A 20,868-nucleotide genomic window follows, 5' to 3' on the forward strand; every position below is an offset into this window, starting at 1 on the left:
ACTTCTGGCCAAGAGTTTACAGATGCAAACTGTTTGCATTCTTGCTATGAAGAAGCAGATTCAGATTTTTGTAGGCTTTGGCGACATATGGGTGGCCCTGCAGCAGCTCTGGATCGGAAACTGAGCTAATATGGTGGAACTAAGCCCTTGTTGTTCTTTCAAGGTGCCACTATCTTGAAAAATGACTCTTTGGGATCAACAATTCTAGATGTTTTACATTATGGTCATATTTACTTTTGATGTAATATGAGAATGACTAAAGATTTTGGAATGCTAAAATAGGTATTTGTGGCATTTAGTACCAGGTTTTATGACAAGACATTGAAGAGTATACTAAATTCACGCAGGTTATAAAACTCAGGTATACAATTAATTATATAACACCCTCTCCCACCATCATTACCCTGGTAAAAATAAGCCTTGTCAATTCAGGGTCTTGATGTATGGGGTTTGTTTTTCAACAGGTCACTAGGCTGCACCCAGTGAGTGACAGTCCTATCTATCCTGAAAGAAAGCAGGTATTGCCGCTCTCCATACAAATATTACACTGCATAAAATATAGATGGTAAAACCAAACATTGATAGCTGGAAGGGTTTGGATAAATCATAACCATAGGCACAATTCTGGGCAGCCCTCCAGACCATCATTTTTCAGCCATATACATATCAGGCTTGGTCCCATCCCAAAAGGGGCAGTCCAGCCAGAACTGTTAGGTCATATCCCTTCTGCACAAGACCATGAGCATCCCCAGACATGTTCGGCCTTGTTGGGCATCATCAGTTAGGAGTATCTTGGGTCTCTAGGACCAGCAGGTTCAGAACCCATGCATGGGCATACCCATCCAACTCAGAGGGACTAAAGTAAAACCAAATGTTGATTGCTGCAAGGCTTTGAATGAATCATATCCACCTGCACAGTTCCAGGCAACCCTCCAAACCATCAGTTTCCAGCCTGCCAAGCCATCACAGAAGCAGAAAGACCATATGCAAATCAGGCTTGGTCCCACCCCAAAATGGGCAGTCCAGCCAAACAGCTTGGTTACATCCCTTCTGCACGAGACCACAAGCATCCCCAGACATGTTTTGGCCCTGTTGGGCATTATCAGTGAGGAGCAGCTTGGGTCTTTAGGCCCAGCAGGGTTGGGACCCACATCTGGGAAAACCCGTCCCATTCGGGGTGACTAAAGCAAAACCAAACGTTGATGGCTGGAAGGTTTTGAACACATCAAGAGGCCGAAACATGTTTGGGGATGCTTGGGGTCTTGTTCAGAAAGGATGTGACCAAGCACTTTGGGCTGGACTGCCCCTTTTGGGGTGGGACCAAGCCTGATTTGCATATGGTTTTTCTCCTTTCGTAATGGCTTCACAGGCAAAAAGCAATGGTCTGGGGAGTTGCTCAGAGCAATGCCAGAGGTTAAGAATACTTGTAAACCTTCCAACCCTCATTTTTGTTTGCTAAAATATTTAAAAAGCTAGAATCTTTAGAAAACATGCACTTGCTAACAAAGCACTACAACTATGATGTGGATGTGATATCCAAAACCATAAATGGCAAAAGTGTTCTGAAATATGTGTTCCAGTGAAGAACGCATTTCACTTTTCATCCTCCCAAGTAAACATCGATTGGTATTCTATCTGAATCATATGAATCTTCTCATCTGTATCTGCAGTTCTACAGAGTTGGTATTTTTCACAGATCCATACTCATCCTTTCCTCCTTCCTGGTGTGAGTGTTATGAATTGACATAAACTTTGTGCGATCATAATCACAAATTCCTCCTTGATGTGGTGCTTACGATCTCTCTAGTTATTGGCTTCTAAAATAAGCCAACATAGCAAAAGAAGCTACTGAATGAAAGTTGATATTATAGCAGTACACAACTGTACAGACAGCAACAACTGTATTACTAGAAACACGCTCTATGTAGCAGTCCAAATGTAGTCACAACACTGGAGGGCTTAAATGTAAGTAAAGAGATTTTTCAAGAAAAACATTAATGCCTAAAAAAATATGAAAGCAATATTAGACAACGGAGATGGGATTAAGATATGAGAAAACAAGCAGTTCTATCAGAAATGAAGATCAGCATTAAGACAAGTAAATGCCATGAAATAAAGTGCTAGCTTGTATGTCACTTTACAGATTAGATCTACTTCACCCTACAGTATGTCTTGCAGACACCTATGCTGCCATATTTACATGCCCACTGTATCACACATACTGTACCCCTTAAAAAGAAAACAGCAAAGTAAAACAAAACAGAAATATGTTTTGTAGAACAGGCCATAAGGTCAGGTAACCATGAATACTTTTAAATACACAAACCTATTGATTTATAGAGGTGCCACTTCATTGATCTATATTTGGATTGAGCAGACGTTGACAGTATAAACACCAGCCTCATTTTAAACCCCTTCACAGTGATAAAGCTGATCTATAGAGCTGCATCTTTTGCCCTTAAACAGCTTGACTTTCTGTACCCATGTACGCAATTAATTTTGAGTGAGCCATTTAAAATGTGGTACAAGCAAACAAGGCTGTAGTATTACGGATTTAGGATTACGATCATCCATGTTCGGTATACAAAGACCCGAGGGATTGATTTAAAAATCAGAATTAAAAAAGCTATGTGTTGTATGTTGAGTGCTGCGGTCCTTGTGAAGGCTCTGAAACATTAACAAAGGTTATTGTGATGAGTAAGAGTATCTGCACAACAAGCAAGATAATCTGAGAGTATCATTAAACATTTCCAAATAAATCACAACTCAACATTTCTCTCTGCACCAGTAAAAAAGGTTAGGTCTCTATATTTACCTGATTTCTAGGCCAGTGGAACCACTTCCCTCTTTTGCCTAGGCCACTTTACTCACGAATAGCAATGCTACTTAAATATTGCTTCCTAATAATATCCTTAATGAAGCAACATGACAACAAAGCGCAAAATCACTGCATATATTTGAGGATATTCTCCCAAACTACCTGTCAACACTTAACTTGTTCAGCCCTTCGACATAAACTTCAAAAATGATAACCCCAAAATCCAGAGATGGAAATCTTACAGTGTCTTCAAAACCATCAAACATCAATACATCTGTTTTGTGAAAACATAAAAGTTATGACCATATACAACAATCACACTGCAACAAAAGATGAACTATTAAGTCTGTTTGGGTGGAAAGTGAGAGATACGCGAGGAGAGTTTTTTCAGGGAATCAGAGCAAAGATACATTGAATGCTTGAGGATGGGGGTGGAGGATTTTTGGCCTCTTTTTCTAAAATCCAAATATATGGCTATTTTAATACAGATGTATTGGGTGAGTGGGTTCCATAAATCCTCAAATAAATCCTTACAAACTTGACTTGATTTAACAATATTGTACTTTGAAATTTTCCATAGAAAAACAAAATGTGCCTTGGGTTCTTACGTAGGAAAGCTGCTCCCAATGATGATGCGGCCCAGGGGATACTCTTTACCGTTCACTGTCACAGGAGGGCTCACTTCAAGGTTTCCAAAGGAGTCAAGGCTGGTAACTTCTGAGCATGAAGCAGTTTTGGCCACATAACCAAAATCAGCACGCTGAACAAACAAAGGAAAGCCAATCAATGAATCAATGGCCTCAAAGTGTTCTATGATTTGTAGTCAAAATTCTCCATAAAGAAGGAGCTATCTTGAAGCAAAGCAATACAAACAAAATCAGTTGAGAATTTTATCATCTAAACAGGGGGAATATAACAACAATGGCATTGTTACAAGCTTTTTACCTTTAGATAAAGAGACTTGAATCAACCTCTACCAACAATCTGTATCAATGTCTCTCTCTATCTCTCTCTTGCACATTCTATCTTTCTTCATCACTTTCCCTGCCTCTCATTTTCTCTCTTGTCTCTTACACTTTACCCTCAAGGTCAATTAGAAATATATATACAGGAACAACCAATGCCTTAAAACACAATGAATGGGTAACATAACTGGATTTTTTTTTATATTTTATTTTTGTTGGCAGAGGCATGCAGCAAGCATAAACACTAGAGCAATCATTTACATTCAATAAATACATGGAATAATATAACGGCCGCAAGAATATCATTATGCCATATATGGGCCAAGGAAGATAGGAAAACGTAATGTCCACTTCACATAAACACCACACTACTGCATCAGGGAGGAGCCACTCTCAGATGCGCTCTCCTCTTGGGAGTTGAGATAACTGTTGAATGCAGTCCATATGTTCTTGGGGGGTGAGTGAGTAGGAAGCATACGAGGTACTCCTCCTCGCAGTTCCGGGACCAGGTAAGCGAGTTCAACCATTTCTGAAATTTAGGGGGAGAGGGGTTCTTCCAATTTTGAAGTATGCATTTCTTGGCCACCAGACAACTTCTGTTAAATGTAGCAATGTACCCAGTATTCCTGGCCTTCCACACCCCAAATAGTGCCCCCAAGGGGTCCAGGTCAACAGTACTTTCAATGATCTCCGACAATGACGCAAGAATTCTCTCCCAGAATTCCCCCAGTTTATGGCAGGCCCAGAACATGTGTAGATGATCGGCTTTCTCCACATTACAACGGGGGCAGGAATGTAACCCAGTATGCGCAAATTTGGAGATCCGGAGGGGGGTGTAATACAGCCTACTGACCAGTTTATATTGCATGGCGCGGTAGCGGAAGTTGAGTGAGACTCTGTTGGTATGTGAGCACATTTTCCACCATAGGTGGTCGGATATCTCCAGGCGCAGCTCCTCTGCCCACTCGTCTCGTGCCCTGGAAGGTCGAGCCGGGATGCTCGCCAGCAATAATTTATATAATGAGGAGACAACGCCCCCAGCACCTCCAGAGTTAGTGATGAATGCGATCCCTGGGGACTCCCTGGGGAGTCAGGGGGCTCATTGGGGGAAGTCAGGCCATGCGGCACGGAAGGCAGCGCGAAGCCTGTAGTATTGCAGCAATTCTAGCTCTGACCCGGAGTGGCCCAGCTTCCATGACTGTGGGTTTATGAACTGCCCGTTAGGGTAGAAGTCGGTTAGTGCCTGGTAGCCCAGGGTGCTCCAGTGTTGTGAGAGGGATGCATCATGTGTAGGCTCCAGCCCACGGAACACCCACACGGGGAGCCACTTGTAATAAGGGTGCTGATCTGCTGTCATTCCGAACAATCTACCCCATGCATGTACGGTGGTACCAACCGGATCAATGGGCGAATCTGATTTATACTGCCGGTACAATATGAGTGTCATTATATTAACGCCATCTGCTGCAAGGATTTTCAGCTTGACGTGCGGGCGGAGGGGGTACTCGGATACCAGTGGGAAGCGTATTGGGTCTGTGCTGCCAACCAATATAATGTCAGGTCGGGGGCAGTAAATCCCCCTCTCTCATATGGGAGGGTCATTGCTGTCCATTTCTTGCGCACCGCCCCGGAATGCCACAAGAACTGCACACACATTTTATGTATATTCGCAAAGTGCGCCCCACCTGGCCAGATGGGTACGTTACAAAATGTATAATCTCGGGAGTGTCTTTTAGTCGAATCCTACTGTGGGAGTGGCGTGTTCTAATGTGATCTGACATGTGCTCTATTGCTATGGCAAAAAGGATAGGGGAGAATGGGCAGCCCTGCACGGTCCCCCTGGAGAGCGGGATCAGAGCGGACATTAGGGAATTGACCCGTACCCTGGCCACTGGGGAGGTGTATAGTAGTTTGATGTATTTAATCATGGTAGGGCCTATGTCCATTGTCTCCAGCACCAACCATATATATTTCCAAGATACTATGTCAAATTCCTTTTGAGCATATAGTGTGACCGCAATCGCATTCGAGCCCTGATCTATCCGTGACATGACGTTAAGCAGCCGGCTGATATTGTGAGAGGTGGATCTCCCCGGTACAAAGCCTGCCTGATCCTCGTGGACCATATATGCCATTACTGGGAGAAAGCGGTTCGCTATTACTTTTGCGAAAATCTTAATGTCCAGGTTCATAAGTGAAAGGGGCTTATAGGACCCGCATTCCTCTCTAGGCTTGCCGGGTTTAAGGAACACCATTATTACGGCTTCGCGCATGTTAGGGGGGAGGGCAGATACCTGAAGCGACTCCTCCCATACCTCCAATAGCTTGGGGGCCAGTATGTTAATTAATGTGTTCCTGATAGAATTCGGGTGTGAGCCCATCAGGACAAGGAGCCCTACCCTTGGGGAGATCCAAGATGGCGGTGACTATCTCGTCTAGGCTGAGCGGGGCGTCTAGTTGGTCCCTGGTTGTGTGGGAGATACATGTCATGGGAATTTGATCAAGGCGATCCCTCATGTGCTGTTCACGGTGTTTGGGGGGTTGTTAGTATTGGTTCATGTAGAACTTTGTGAAGATGTCCAGTATCTGCTGGTCCGACCACTGAGTAGCATCTTGTCTGTCTTTGACGCAGGTGATCTGGGCCTGCCCCCACTCCCCGCTCGTCAGGGCAGCTAATGTTCTGCCGGGTCTATCGCCCTCCCCGTGCCATTCGAGGGTGGCTAAAGCACTGGACTTCCCTGGTGGCGTGTGCGTTGAATGACTGGAGTTCATCACTAATTAGGGCGAGTGTGGCAGGGTTGGCCGACGTTGCACATTCCCACTCCAGTTCACCCAGTCTGGACTCGGAGCGGCTGAGGTCTGCTCTTATCATCTTCAGTAACCCGGCCTCCTTGGATATAGACATTCCTCTAATGTAGGCCTTGAAGGCGTCCCATCTGACCCGAATAGTAGTGGCCGGGGGAGGGTGTTATGCTCGAAAAAGGACTCAATGTCAGCTAGGATATCAGCCTTGAACACAATGTCCCGAAGCGCAGCCGATTTGAATCGCCAAGTGTTGAATGTTGGAACGGGGATTCCTAATTCCACTGTTAGGGTGATTGGGGCATGATCGGAGAGGGTACGGGTCAGTATTTGCACTCCCTCAAGTCTCCGCATTACTTCACTTGACACCAGGAATGGGTCGATTCTGGAGGCGCTGTCATGTACAGAGGAATAATGGGTATATTCGCGAGATTGCGGATGAAGCCGTCTCCAGGCGTCACAAATGCTGAGTGTTAAACAATGTGCCTGTAGCCTGCGCGCTGCGCTGGATAGGGACCTGGAGGCGGTCCTAGTTCTGTCCAGATTTGTATCTAATATGAAGTTCATGTCCCCCCAGATAATGTGGATACCCATGTACCCCAGACGTATGGACGCCACCCTGTCCACAAAGTCAGGGGTGTCCACATTAGGACCATATGTGCTCACCAGGAGATGTTCTCTATTAGTGATTGTGCAGTGCAATATTACATATCTACCGTCGGGGTCTATGTAACTCTTGTGCAATGTAAATTTGTTGGATTTATGAATCATCGTTAGCACACCCCTGGACCGAGAGGAATAGGAGGTGTGGTATCTGTTGGGTCCCCAGGATGTTGCCATGTTCATTGCCAGGGGGCCCTCTGAATGTGTTTCTTGTAGAAGTAGTATATTACAGGCGTGTCTTTGGATTGATTTTACGGGCCTTGATGTGATTGCTCAGACCCCAGACATTCCAGGACATTATGATAGTGGGCATTTCATGAATCTAGGGCACATCCCAGCTGTGTTGTCGTGGCCCGAGTCTGCAGTCAGTACTATAACTCTGAGGGCGCTCTGGTGTAGCGCAGTGTGCCGGTCTACCTCTGCCATGATTAACATAACCCCCCAACCAGCTCCTCCCCCCTCCCTCACCACCATCCCCCAACAGGCAGTGTTCCTGTCCCCACCCCACCCCAATAATCCAACACTTCCTCCAAAAAATGGGGTGGTGGAGAAGACCCAACGCGGGTTCACCCCATTACCGGCCCAACAGGGGCCATCTACCACCCATAACCAAATGAAGATAATCATTGCAACCGCAGTGGGGTGCACTGTTGCCGTGTGGTTGACACTTAAGCAAAGGAAGAAACGACACACACTTTGGACAGTACGAGCGTCTGCGGTACATGTATCCGTTGCATGGCCCCTGATACCAATTGGCATAACAAACCAGGGTTTAGCCGGACGATGGGGTTGCACATACAGTCAGCTCCAGGTACTAGGACAATGGGTAAATAACGTTAGTGGGAGGGAGCCGACTAGGCGCTCTGTTGCATATACCAGGGAACCATGCGTGGTTAGGTTAATGAAACGTTATTGTTATCATCACATTAGGAAGCAAGCATTGTCAGACAGATTTGGGTATCAAGAAATTAAACCAGTTTGTGCTCAGTCCTGATCTGTGCGGCCCCCTCCAGGATTATGGAGAGGTATCTGCGACTCGATAAACTTCACCACATCATCCGGGACGGTAAAAAAGAACAAGTTACTTCTTACCTTGTAACGTTCTTTTGATGGGATGTTCCTCTGACGTATTCCTCATCTTAGATATCTCCTTCCAGCTCTGCTGGCCTCGGAAAATTTTCTCTCTAGAGGGCGCTGCGCGTCGACGTCCTCCGAGTCGATGTCCTTCGACAGCCGCCGTATCGACGTCGACGTCATCCTGCCTATAAAGGCCGCGCGCAGCGTCCGTTGCTCAGTTTCGTTTTGTAGCCCACAATAATACTTTCTGGACTAACCAATCACCCTGAAGGAGCGTAAACTGCAACAACAAGGGAAGTAGAACTGCGGGGATGGATGGGAGGGTCGATGAGGAATACGTCGGAGGAACATCCCATCGAAAGAACGTTACAAGGTAAGAAGTAACTTGTTCTTCGAAGGGATTGTGTCCTCCGACGTATTCCTCATCTTAGATAGGCTCCCATAGCAGTATTCTATTATCGGAGGAGGGAGTACTGACTTCACGCTGTCTTCTATTGATGAATAGAATGCAGTACAGCCCTTCCAAACCTAGTCTCTTGACTGGAGGAGGAATCCAGATTGTAAAAACGTGTAAAGGTATGGACAGACGACCATGTAGCGGCCGCACATATGTCTTTAACCGGCACGCCTCTTTTGAGGGCCGATGAAGCTGCAATACCTCTGGTCGAATGAGCCCTAAGGTTTTGAGGGGGCTCTTTCCCTGCCAGTTTATAACATTCCAGAATGGCTAGAATGATCCATCTGGAAATGGTCTGCTTAGTTATTGGTAACCCCAGCTTGTGACCTGCGTAACCTACAAACAGCTGGTCTGCCTGTCTTATCCTGGCTAGTCTACTAATGTGAAAACTTAAAGCCCTCCTAGGGTCTAGCCTGTGTAACCTCTCTTCCTCTTTCCCCGGGTGAGGAGGAGGATAGAAAGATGGTAGGGTAATCTTCTGAGTGATATGGAATTCAGAAACCACCTTTGGGAGGAAATTAGGCTTCACTTGCAGGACAACTTTGTCTTTGTGAAATATAGTATGAGGGGTTTACAAGAAAGAGCTTGTAATTCGCTCACCCTTCTAGCAGATGTAAGTGCTATTAATAAAACAGTTTTAAGGGTAAGGAATCTTAACGAACAAGAATGGAGAGGTTCGAAAGGTGTACCCATCAGGAAAGTTAGTACTAAGTTTAAATCCCATAGGGGAACTTGGAATGGTCTTGGGGGATAAACATTGGTTAACCCCTTTAGAAACTGAATTACCAAGGGTAATTTGAAATAGGATGGTTCTTCCGCAGTACGCTTAAAGATGGATAGCGCTGCGAGATAGCCCTTAATGGTGCCAACTTGAAGGCCTGAATTTGCCAAATATAGTAGGAAGGACAAAACCATGGGTGTACCACATGAAAAAGGGTCGATATTCTGTTCTCTACACCAGCTGCAAAATCTGTTCCAACGGCAGCGGTATAAAGACTTTGTTGCTGGCCTCCTTGCCGAAAGCAACACCTCCATAACATCATCAGGGAGGTCCCAATCCTTGTACCTCAGCCTTTCAGAAGCCAAGCGTGAAGGTTGAGGGTTTTGATGTCTGGATGGAGAACCTGACCTCCCTTCTGTGAGAGTAGGTTCTCTCTGAGTGGAAGTCGAATTGGAGGGCAGATGGACAAGTCTAGAAGGTCCGGGTACCACGTTCTCCTGGCCCAATCCGGGGCAATTAGGATCATGGTTCGCCGGAATCTTCTCAACCTCCTGATCATTTGAGGAATGACAGGGACTGGTGGGAACGCGTACAGAAGCGGAAACTCCCAGTCCACTATGAACGCGTCTCCCAGAGCTCCTCTCGGGGGAAATTCCCTTGAGCAGAACAGGTCGCATTTCCTGTTTAGGCTGGTGGCGAACAGATCTACCTGAGGGGTTCCCCAAAGGGCGAAGATCTCTTGAAGGACTTCCTGAGCTAGCTCCCACTCTTGGGAGACTGTGTTCTGCCTGCTCAGAGCGTCCGCTGTCAAGTTCTTCTCTCCGGCTACGTGAACTGCCGATAGAGAGATTCCTTCTTGGATTGCCCAAAACCAGAGCTGCATCGCCTCTCTGCACAGGGGTAGTGATCCTACGCCTCCTCTTTTGTTGAGGTAATGCATGGCCACCGTGTTGTCCGTCATTATCAGGACGTTCTTCCCTTGTACAGCTGGCAGGAACGCCTTCAGCGCAAGTCTGATGGCTCTCAGCTCTAACAGGTTGATGTGTAGTCTGGACTCCGATGGAGACCAACGACCGCTGATGGTCAAGTCGTTGGCGTGGGCTCCCCACCCTGTGAGTGAGGCATCCGTGACTACTGTTATCTCCGGCCAGGGTTGCCAAAACTGTTCTCCTTTCAGAATGTTCTCCTGACAGGCCCACCACTGAAGGTCTCGAGCCACCCTGCCGGGAACCTGAAGAAGATCTGTCATTCTCCCTGAGAATTGTGACCACTGAGTCCTCAGAGCCCACTGGAGGGATCTCATTCTCAGGCGAGCCTCTGGCACTAGGAAAATGCAGGATGCCATGAGGCCTAGCAACCTCAAAAAGTCGAAGGCTGGGAGACGTTGGGCATGTTGGAACTTGGTAACCATCTGTAGAATATCTTGAGCCATCACCTCTGGTGGCGAGGCTTTTCCCAGGGAAGTGTCCAGGATCGCTCCTATGAACTGGAGTCTCTGCGATGGTATCATTTGTGACTTCTTTAAATTGAGGGAGAAGCCCAGTCTGTGAAGGAAGTGGCACATGTGATTTAGCTGGATCTTAGCTTGTTCCGGAGAAACAGCCCTGATCAACCAATCGTCCAGGTAGGGGTAGACGTGAATCCCTTCCCTCCTTAGACTTGCAGCCACTACCAACATTAACTTGGTGAAGACCCTCGGGCGGAGGTCAGCCCAAATGGCAGCACTCGAAATTGATAGTGAGAGTTGCCAATTGCGAACCTCAGGTATTTCCTGTGTTTGAGATGGATAGGCACATGGAAATAATCGTCCTGAAGGTCCAGAGATACCAACCAGTCCTGGAACTGAAGGGCCTGGAGGATCTGAGAAAGAGTGACCATCTTGAATTTGTCTTTTCTGAGGAATTTGTTCAATTCTCGCAAGTCCAAGATGGGTCTCAGTCCTCCGTCTTTCTTTGGAATGAGAAAGTAAGGGGAGTACCAGCCCTTGTTCCTCTCCGCTACAGGTACCGGTTCTATGGCACCTTTCTCTAGCAGGTCCCAAATTTCCTGCAAGAGGAGCGGATCTGGAGCTTTTTGAGAGCTGATCCCCGGTGGATGACTCTGAGGTATACGTAGGAAAGGCAGGCAGTAACTTGGGCAACTGTTTCCAATGCCCAAGCATCTGACGTGATAGCCTGCCATACCGCCAGATGTTCAGTCAACCTGCCTCCTACAGGTGTCCTGTGAGGGAAGTCCTCAGAGTGGTTTTGGGGCGGCTGATGCAGATGCCGATGGTAAAGAGGCACCTGCTGTTGCTGCGGCTTTTGAATATCTACCCCGTCCACCTCGGGTAGTTCTTCTTTGACCCCTTTGAGCCGGTCGTCCTCTCCCTCTTCCGAATGCGGAGTAGAAGCGAAAGGACTTGCCCCTTGCAGAGGTTCCTGTGGGACGAAAAGGAGTCTGACGGATTGCAGCTCCTAGGGATTTTGCTGCTGCTTTTGAAGTTTGCAGTTTCTCTAAACTGTCATCCGCCTTTTTCCCGAACAAAGAAGAGCCATCGAATGGCATGTTCAAGAGCCTGGCTTGCACATCTGGGGCAAAACCCGACCTTCTCAACCAAGCGAATCTCCTGGTTGATGTACTTGCCGCCATTGCTCTGCTGATACTGTCAGCCGAATCAATGCCCGTCTGGAGGGATTCGCACATAGTGTCTTTACCGTCCTGTATAATATTCAGGAACGCATCCCTTTCTTCTCCCTCTGGGATGCAGTCAGCCGCTGTAGAAGCACACTCCCAAAGTGTATGGCTGAACCTAGCAAGGGTGCAAGTAGCATTAACAGATTTTAACGCCATGCTACATGCTGAAAAGACTTTCTTTGCCATAGCATCATATTTTTTATCGTCCCTGTCCTGTGGGATGGTAGGATAAGCCATCTTGACATCGGTAGAGGATGCTGCCTGTACCACCAGACTTTCTGGGGATGGGTGTTTAGACAAAAACTCTGGGTCTGTAGAAGATACCCTGTACTTTGTAGACAGTTTTTTATTTACTGCTGGTACTACATCTGGGGTTTCCCAGTTTGTCATGATCTTTCTCTGAAGAGCTTTATGAAAAGGCACCACAGGATCCTCCTGTGGGCCTTTGTCAAGAATATCCGTGAGGTCATCTTGTTGGAAAGATTGTGAAGGTGTAGACCACCCCATGAACTCTGTAATCCTGGCCATTAAGGCTCTGTAGGGGGTTTCGGCATGCTCCCCTGGGTCTGGCTTAGCAAACTCCACCTCAGGGGAAGTGTCTAACCCACTTGCCTCATGTAAAGAATCATGAAGATCCTTTAACCTGCGCTCTTCAGAGGAAAATTCCTCTCTAACTGGGGTTACAGGTCCCTGTAACTCAAATGTGTCTTCCTGTTCAGACAAATCACCCTCTTCTAAAATTGAGGATATAGTTCTCAATTGTTCTGAACTCATAAAGGGAGTAAATCCCATTTCCAAGGCAGAGGGTGCCGAACTTGTCATTATTGGCCTTCGACGTCGATGTCGTCGACGCCGACGTCGAAGGCTTCGAGCGTGGCGTCGAAAACAGAGGCGGAGGCCTCGAAGACCTCGACAGAATTGGAATTCTACTAGACAATATCGAAGCATCAACGTCGAGGGCCTGGGGATAGTCACTGGATGTGTGGTGACTTTTCTCGGCGTTGACGCCGGTGTCGAAGCTGGCGTCGAGTCGACAGACCCGTGTGTCGAAGGTCCCTTCGACAACGGCGTCGAAGACATCGACCTCGACGTCGACGCCTTCGTCGACGGCGTCGATGGAACCTTCGAGGAAGGTTTGGAGGTCAAAGTCCTGCTCGAGGGTTCGAGACGCGCTCGAGAGGTTTCTTTCGCCGGGTACTGCGACTCGCAGCGTTTTTGACCTTTGGGTCTTTCGACCAGAGCATCGCTCTCGGCAGTCTTCGAGGGGGTCGAGGCCGCTTTCTCGAAGACGCTCATCATATTTTTTCGGAATTCCTCCCATTCAGCACGGGAACTATGTTTCGTGGGGCAAGGGATTCTTTTTGGCGAAACAGAGGAAGAGGAAGACGGAGAAGGGGATCTTCGACGTCTCCTCTTCGAGTGCTTCGATCTCGAGGAGTGATGAGACCCACGCCGAGACCTGGAGCGCGAATGGTGACGAGGAGACGAATGTCTCGACTTCGTCGACGAAGAAGAAGCTTTAAAAGTCTTACCTTTCTCGAGCTTCCCCCTACGCTCCTTCAGGGCCTTAGCTGTCATGGACATACAGTCCTCGCATTCCGAACAATGGTGTTCAGCTCCCAAACACCACAAACAAATTCTGTGAGGATCGGTCAACGACATCTTTTTCCCACAATCTCGACATTTCTTGAAGCCGGATCGAGGAGTTGTCGGTTCCGACGAGGAAGCCATCGAGTACGGATCGAATAACTCGAGGTAAATAGGATTAATCTGTACTAAGAACTGAGCAACGGTATTCCGAGGCACTGAGTAAGCGCGGAAAAACGGAACTGAGCAATGGACGCTGCGCGCGGCCTTTATAGGCAGGATGACATCGACGTCGATACGGCGGCTGTCGAAGGACATCGAATCGGAGGACGTCGATGCGCAGCGCCCTCTAGAGAAAAAATTTTCTGAGGCCAGCAGAGCTGGAAGGAGATATCTAAGATGAGGAATACGTCGGAGGACACAATCCCTTCGAAGTACAGTTTTATTTTATAATTGATCTTGAGTCGTGCCGGGAAGAGTATTGCATGGGGGACATTGAGCTCTCTGACCAGTTTTTTAACACCAAGAAACTGACGCCTCTCCTGTTGCACCCCACGGAGAAGTCGGGGAAAATCCTGATGTTGTGGGCGTCAAGGCGAAAGTCTCCCTTCTCACATGATAGGCGAAGAATGAGGTCCCTGTCCCTGTAATTGAGAATTCTGGTGATGATAGGTCTGGGAAAGTCACCCGGTTTAGGGTGTGGCGATAGGGCCCGATGGGATCGCCCAACCGTGAAGTATGGTGACAAGACAGGGTTACCCAGAAACTCCTTAAGTAGTTTCTCGACTGCATTCTCCATGCGCCCCTTGAGGGCGTTCTCTGGGACCCTGACAATGCGCAGGTTGTTCCTGCAGGAGCGGGAATCCAAGTCGTCGCATTTCGCCTTCACGCTCTTCATGTCACGAGACAAGGTGGCAACCGTGTCTTGAAGTGCATGTATTTCATCCTCATTTGCACCTATCCTGTTTTCCCCCTCGGTGAGCCTGGTCCCAGCTTGGTCAATCCGGGATTTGAGTGAGGCGACATTAGCGTTAATATTGTCTAACTTCTCGTGGAAGGAGGCAACATTTTTCGCCATAGATTCCATCAGTGTGGTGAGATCTGGGACAAGTGTGCCTGGATGTGACTCAGCCTCAGGTTTGTCCTGAATGGGCCGCGTGTCTCCGGCCTCAGCCCTTGGCACAGCTTTTGTGAACTTATCCATAGCTCCCCCCTTGCCAGTCCAACGAGACCGATTAGACATTTCTAGTGCGGATCGGGACATGGTAATGTCTATGTAGGTAATGCTTGAGGCGATGTAGATGGCAAAGGTGCAGAACAGATTAGTGGTGCCCAGACAGTATACACAGTGGCAGTGGGGGGGGGGAGAGGGGACTCCCGGAGGCAGGGGAGATGGTAGTGGTTACAGCAAAGTCTCAAGGGGAAGCAACTGCTGTCCGGGTATCCAGCGCTGGATATATAGGGAGTATCAATGTAGTGCCCTGCTCCAATGTACTAATGCGGGTTAGAGTGTCAAATGAAAAAAGTGCTCATACTCAGATGTGTCCAGCCATGGAGTCCAACGGGTGCCAGTGTGTATGTAGGCTCAAGTGGTCCAACCAGGGAGGCCCCACAAGTGGGCCGGACCAAGCTGAGAGGGCAAGCAATGCTGAAAAGGCGTGTGAGGGCGACTGCCACCCGCCCCCAGCGTAATTAAGTGTAGTGTTGGGGCCAAAATATGGTGAGCGCCGCAGCCGCAATGGGCTCCAAAGGGGGCCAGCAGACAAAGGCAGAAACAAGCAAATGTTGATGTTGGCCCCCCAGCTCCTCACTTGTCCCGCAAGCGCGTTCAGTCCAGCTCGCGGGGATCAATTTTCAGATCCCAGGAATGCCTGCAGCGGTGGGCGCAGATGTCACCCGGGCCACAGCACAGACAAGGGCCCGCCAGGGGAACGGAGCACAGGGCGTGAGGGGAAGCACCAGCAGACCGCTCCCAGCAGTGTCAGCGCGGGGACCCGGAGATGGGCAGCGGCACCGAGCCACTGATGGTGGGCCTGGAAGCAGCCCCGCCCCCATATTGCTGTGCGGCCGCCAGCCACTCCTGGCCAAGGCACCACGGACCCGGTCACAGCTACCGCGGCTCCGGAGATACAGTGCATGGCCCGATGGGGCGAACCTCAAGCAAACCGCCAACGTGCGGCACCGTCTCCAGCTGCACGGGCAAGGTTCCGCCCGAAGGCGGGCACACGATTCTGTGGGGGGCCTCACACGCGGCCAGGCCGCAGAATGTTCTCAATCATGGCTGGTGTCCCAGATCACGATTCACCCCAGAAAAGAAGCCAAGTGTTCGGGGTGGTGTCGGACACAATCCAATGCAGTTTCAGGAAGTAGGATGTAGGCAAACCGCAGATGGTGATGGATTTGTGCCAGTTCCACACAGAGCTCCTGGGCTGAGCAGCCATTTGCTGACTGCTCAACAGCGCCCCCTCTAACATAACTGGATTGATTGGAGATGATTAAAAAAAGTGTGCTCTTCTTATAAAGCGATACTTTCACTTACACAAATGAACTTTGCATACCCAAAATCAGGGATACTCAAATTGCCCAACTTTACGAATACAAAGTGCCAGATTACAATGTACAAAATGGATATTGTGCTTGCTATGCAATGGAGAATCACTGCGGCCAAACTGTAACCTGTTGCGAGTTGAAAGGTACAGGAGGTAGAAAGTGGGCGCTTGTGACTTGCAAGCCAATGTATCAATGTTTTCGAGCATTGACGGTTACCAACTGCCTAGTGAAAGAAGAACAAGTTACTTACCCCTGGTAACGTATTCCTCATCTTGTGACATGATATCTATCAGCTTCAGCTGCTTCGGAAAGAAATTCTGGTACAAGGTGCTGTGTGTCGATTCAGTCGACTCGATGTCCCTCGAGGGCCTCTGTCTCGTAGTCGCGGTCATCGTCGGTACATATAGCGTGTGCAGCTATTGCTCAGTTTATTATAGACTCCCAAAGCAGTGTCAGGTTTTGGGGGAGGGAGTACGGATTTTCGGTTTCAAGATTTGTCATGGATCGAGTATAAGACTGCTTTCCCAAATCCTCCTTCCTGGCTAGAGGATGAATCCAGACAGTAAGGCTTTGTAAAGGTGTGGATGGTAGACAAAGTGGCTGCCGCACAAATGTCTTTTATAGGCCTCCCTCTTTGGAGAGCGGAAGATGTTGCCATGTGCCTAGTGTAATGAGCTCTCAGGCCTCTTGAGGGATCTTTCCCAGCCACTCTGTAGCATTCTGTAATAGCACGAATTATCCATCTGGACAAAGTTTGTTTAGTAACTGGAAGAGCCAGTTTGTGGCCAGTATAGCCAATGAAAAGTTGGTCATGCTGACGTATCTTTGTCATTCGAGAAATGTAACATCTCAAGGCTCTTCTTGGATCCAGTCTATGTAGGCTTTCCTCTTCCTTGCTAGGATAATGTAGCAGATAGAAAGTTGGAAGCACAATCTTCTGGGCCAAATAGAAATCTGACACAATTTCTTGTAAGAAAGAAGGTTTAACCCTGAGGGCAACCTTATCCTTGTAAAACATGGTAAATGGAGGCTTACTAGATAGGGTCTGAGATTCATTCAGCCTACTGGCTGATGATAATGCCACTATTAGAATGGTTTTAAATGTAAGCAGTCCTAACTGACATGAGTGAAGTGGCTCGAACGGAGCACACATCTACAATTTTAGTACCAGATTAAGACCCCAGAATCGGACTTGAAAAGGTGTAGGAGGGAACACATTAGTGAGTCCCTTAAGAAACTGAATGACTAATGGCGTTTTAAAATATGATATTGCTTATGAAGTGCACTTAGAGATAGAAAGCGCAGCCCAATATCGCTTATTGGTCCATATCTGGAACCCCAGATTAGCCAAATGGAACTAAAGGACTACACAATTGGTGTACTGCACATAAAAGGGTCCACTTCCTTACACCAGCTGCATAATTTATTATAATGGCAGCGGTACAAGGATTTTGTTGCTGGCCTTCTGGCCGAAAACAAAATCTCAATTTCGTCATCCGGGAGGTCCTAATACTTATATCTCAACCTCTCAGAAACCATGCGTCAAGGTTGAGTGTCTTGACCTCTGGATGGAGAACCCAACCCTCCTCTCATGAGGGAAGTTCCCCTCTGTGCGGAGGGCACATTGGAGGGCAGATGGATATGTCCAGAAGATCCAGGTACCACGTCCTGCTCAATCTGGGATCATGGATTTCCTGAACTTTCTCAACCTCCTAATCACAGGAGGAATGGCAGGGACTGGAGGAAATGGGTACAGCAGTGGAAACTCCAGTCCACTACGAATGCGTCTCCTAGAGCTCCTCTTGGGGGAAATTCCCTGGAGCAGAACAGTTTGCACTTCCGGTTGACACTGGTCGTGAACAGATCCACTGGTGGGGTTCCCCAAAGGGTGAAGATCTCTTGAAGGACTTCCTGAGCTAGCTCCCACTTGTGGGAGACTGTGCTCTGCCTGTTCAGAACGTCCACTGCCATGTTCTTCTCTCCGGCTAGTTGAACTGCTGATAGAGATATTCCTTCTTGTATTGGCCAGAACCAGAGCTGCATTGCTTCTCCTCACAGTGGTAGTGACCCTACACCTCCTCTCTTGTTGAGGTAGTACATGGCCACTGTGTTGTCTATCATTATCAAGACGTTCTTTCCCCGTGCAGAGGGCAGAAAGGACTTCAGCACAAGTCTGATCGCCCTCAGCTCCAAAAGATTGATGTTCAGTTTGGACTCCGATGGAGAGCAATAACCGCTGATTGTCAGATCGTTGGCATGGGCTCCCCACTCCGTGAGTGAGGTGTCTGTCACTACAATTATCTCCTGCCATGGTTGCCAAAAAGGTTCTCCTTGTTTAGAACCTGAAGAAGGTCTGACATTTTGCCCCAGAATTGAAATCACTCTGTCCTGAGAGCCCACTGAAGGGATCTCATTCTCAGGCGAGCCTCTAGCACCAGAAAAATGCAGGATGCCATGTGCCGAGCAACCTCAAAAAGTCGAAAGCCGGAAAACGCTGGGTAATTTTGTGACCATCTGCAGAATGTGCTGAGCCCTCGCCTCTGGTTGCAAGGCTTTTCCTAAGGTTGTATCCAGTACGGCTCTGATGAACTGGAGTCTTTGAGATGGTATTATGTGGGACCTCTTGTAACTGAGGGAGAGGCCCAGTCCGTGGAGGGAGTGGCAGGTGACGCTGAGATGTTCCAGGACTTGTTCGGGAGAACGTGCCCTGTTCAGCCAATTGTCCAGGTAGGGGTAGACGTGGATCCCCCCCTCTCCTGAGACTCACTGCCATCACTGCCATCAACTTGGTGAATACACTTGGGGCGAATCTGAACCCAAATGGCAGAACTCGAAATTGATCATGAGAACCGTCAATTGTGAACCTCAGGGACTCTCTGTGCTTTTTATGGATTGGCACATGAAAGTAAGCATCCTGAAGGTTCAATGATACTATCCAATCCTGTAGCTGGAGGGCCTGAAGGATCTGAGAAAGGGTAACCATCTTGAACTTGTCCTTCCTAAGGAACTTGTTCAAGTTTCTCAAGTCCAAGATGGGTCTCAATCCTCAGTCCTTTTTGGGGATTAGAATATAGGGTGTGTACCACCCTTTGTTCCACTCCGTCACAGGTACTGGTTCTATAGCACCTTTTCCCAAGCAGACTCAATAATTCCTGCAAAAGCAAAGGATCTGGAGCCCTGAAATAGTGGCTCCCTGGTGGATGGTCCTGAGGCCTTTTTAGAAAGAGGAGGCAGTAACCATCGGGTATTGTTTCCAATACCCACACCATTCTTGCAGATGCAGTGAGAGTCTGCCTCCCACTGGGCTCTTGTGGGCTAAGACCTCAGAGAGGTTTTCCGGCTGCTGAAGCAGTGGCTGATGGCAAGGTAGTCATTGCTTGGGAAGGCTTTGCACCTCCCCCTTGTCCACCACAAGGGAATCTTCTTTGGCCCATTTGACTTGCGAATCCTGTCGCTCTTCAAACTGAGGAGTAGAAGCTAAAGGACTTACCCCTCCAAGATGTTCCACTGGAATGAGAGGGTTGAGGCTGTCTGATAGCAGCTCCAAGGCACTTGGCCGCTGTCTTTGAGGTCTTCAACTTCTCCAAACTTTCATCAGCCTTGCTGCCAAACATCTGGGTGCCATCAAAGGGCATTTTGAGGAGCCAGGACAGCACGTCCAGTGCAAAACCTGACCTCCTCCAGCACGCTTATATGCGTATCACTGTGCTTGTCGCCATGGCTCTGCTGAAGCTGTCAGCTGAGTCCAATCCTGATGGCAGAGACTCGCACATTGCCTACTTACCGTCTCTTACAATGCTCAGGAAGCGATCTCTCTTCCCCTTTGGGAATATGGTCAGCCGCCATAGCTACACAGTCCCACAGGGTGTATGCAAATTTTGCTGAAGGGCAGGTGGAATTTGCAGACTTGAGCGCCATGCTTCCAGCAGAAAAAACTTTTCTCGCCCAAGTGTTGAAACACTTATGATCCCTATCTGGTGGGATGGTAGGGTATGTAGTCTGTTTTGAGATTGACATTGCTGCCTGCACAACTAGGTTTGCAGGTGTAGGATGTTTCTACAAATAGGTAGGGTCGCTACTAGATGGCCTATATTTTCTGGTGTGATTCTTGTTCACCGCAGGGTTCGCTTCTGGAACCTCCCAATTTGCCATGACCCTTTTCTGGAGAGCTACATGAAAAGGAACTATGGGATACTTTTGTGGACCTTTATCCAGGGTATCTGTTAGGTCGCCTTGCTCAAACGGCAGAGCAGGCCTCTGCCTGCTTTATCCCATAAACTCTTTTACTCTGGTCATCAGATGCCTATAAGAAGCATTGGCATGGTCTGCCGGATCCGGCTTGCCAAACTCGATTTCAGGTGAAAAGTCAACCCCACTAGCAGACTGCACATTTTCATTCAAATCCTTTTATCTGGATTCTTGTGGAATAAGATATGAGGTGTTCTTAGATCTAAACCACATGGTGGTGCATCTTGATCTGAGGGGTCATATTCCTGATAAATTGAGAATAAAACTTAAAGAAATCTTTCTTTGGTAATGGATTGTAAGATTT

General features: G+C 48.0%; 1 protein-coding gene across 1 annotated transcript in view; it reads right to left on the minus strand.

Moving 5' to 3' along the window:
- Positions 1 to 20,868, minus strand: part of PADI2 (peptidyl arginine deiminase 2) — a 1,062,620-nt gene that overhangs the window by 245,591 nt on the left and 796,161 nt on the right. Inside the window, exon 11 of the mRNA XM_069611131.1 lies at positions 3,427 to 3,578. Within this exon, the coding sequence (XP_069467232.1) occupies positions 3,427 to 3,578 (152 nt within the window). The remainder of the gene's footprint in view (positions 1 to 3,426; positions 3,579 to 20,868) is intronic.

The sequence above is a fragment of the Ambystoma mexicanum genome, chromosome 8 (assembly GCF_040938575.1).
Source record: "Ambystoma mexicanum isolate Mex_15411 chromosome 8, UKY_AmexF1_1, whole genome shotgun sequence".
Taxonomy (NCBI): Eukaryota; Metazoa; Chordata; class Amphibia; order Caudata; family Ambystomatidae; genus Ambystoma; species Ambystoma mexicanum.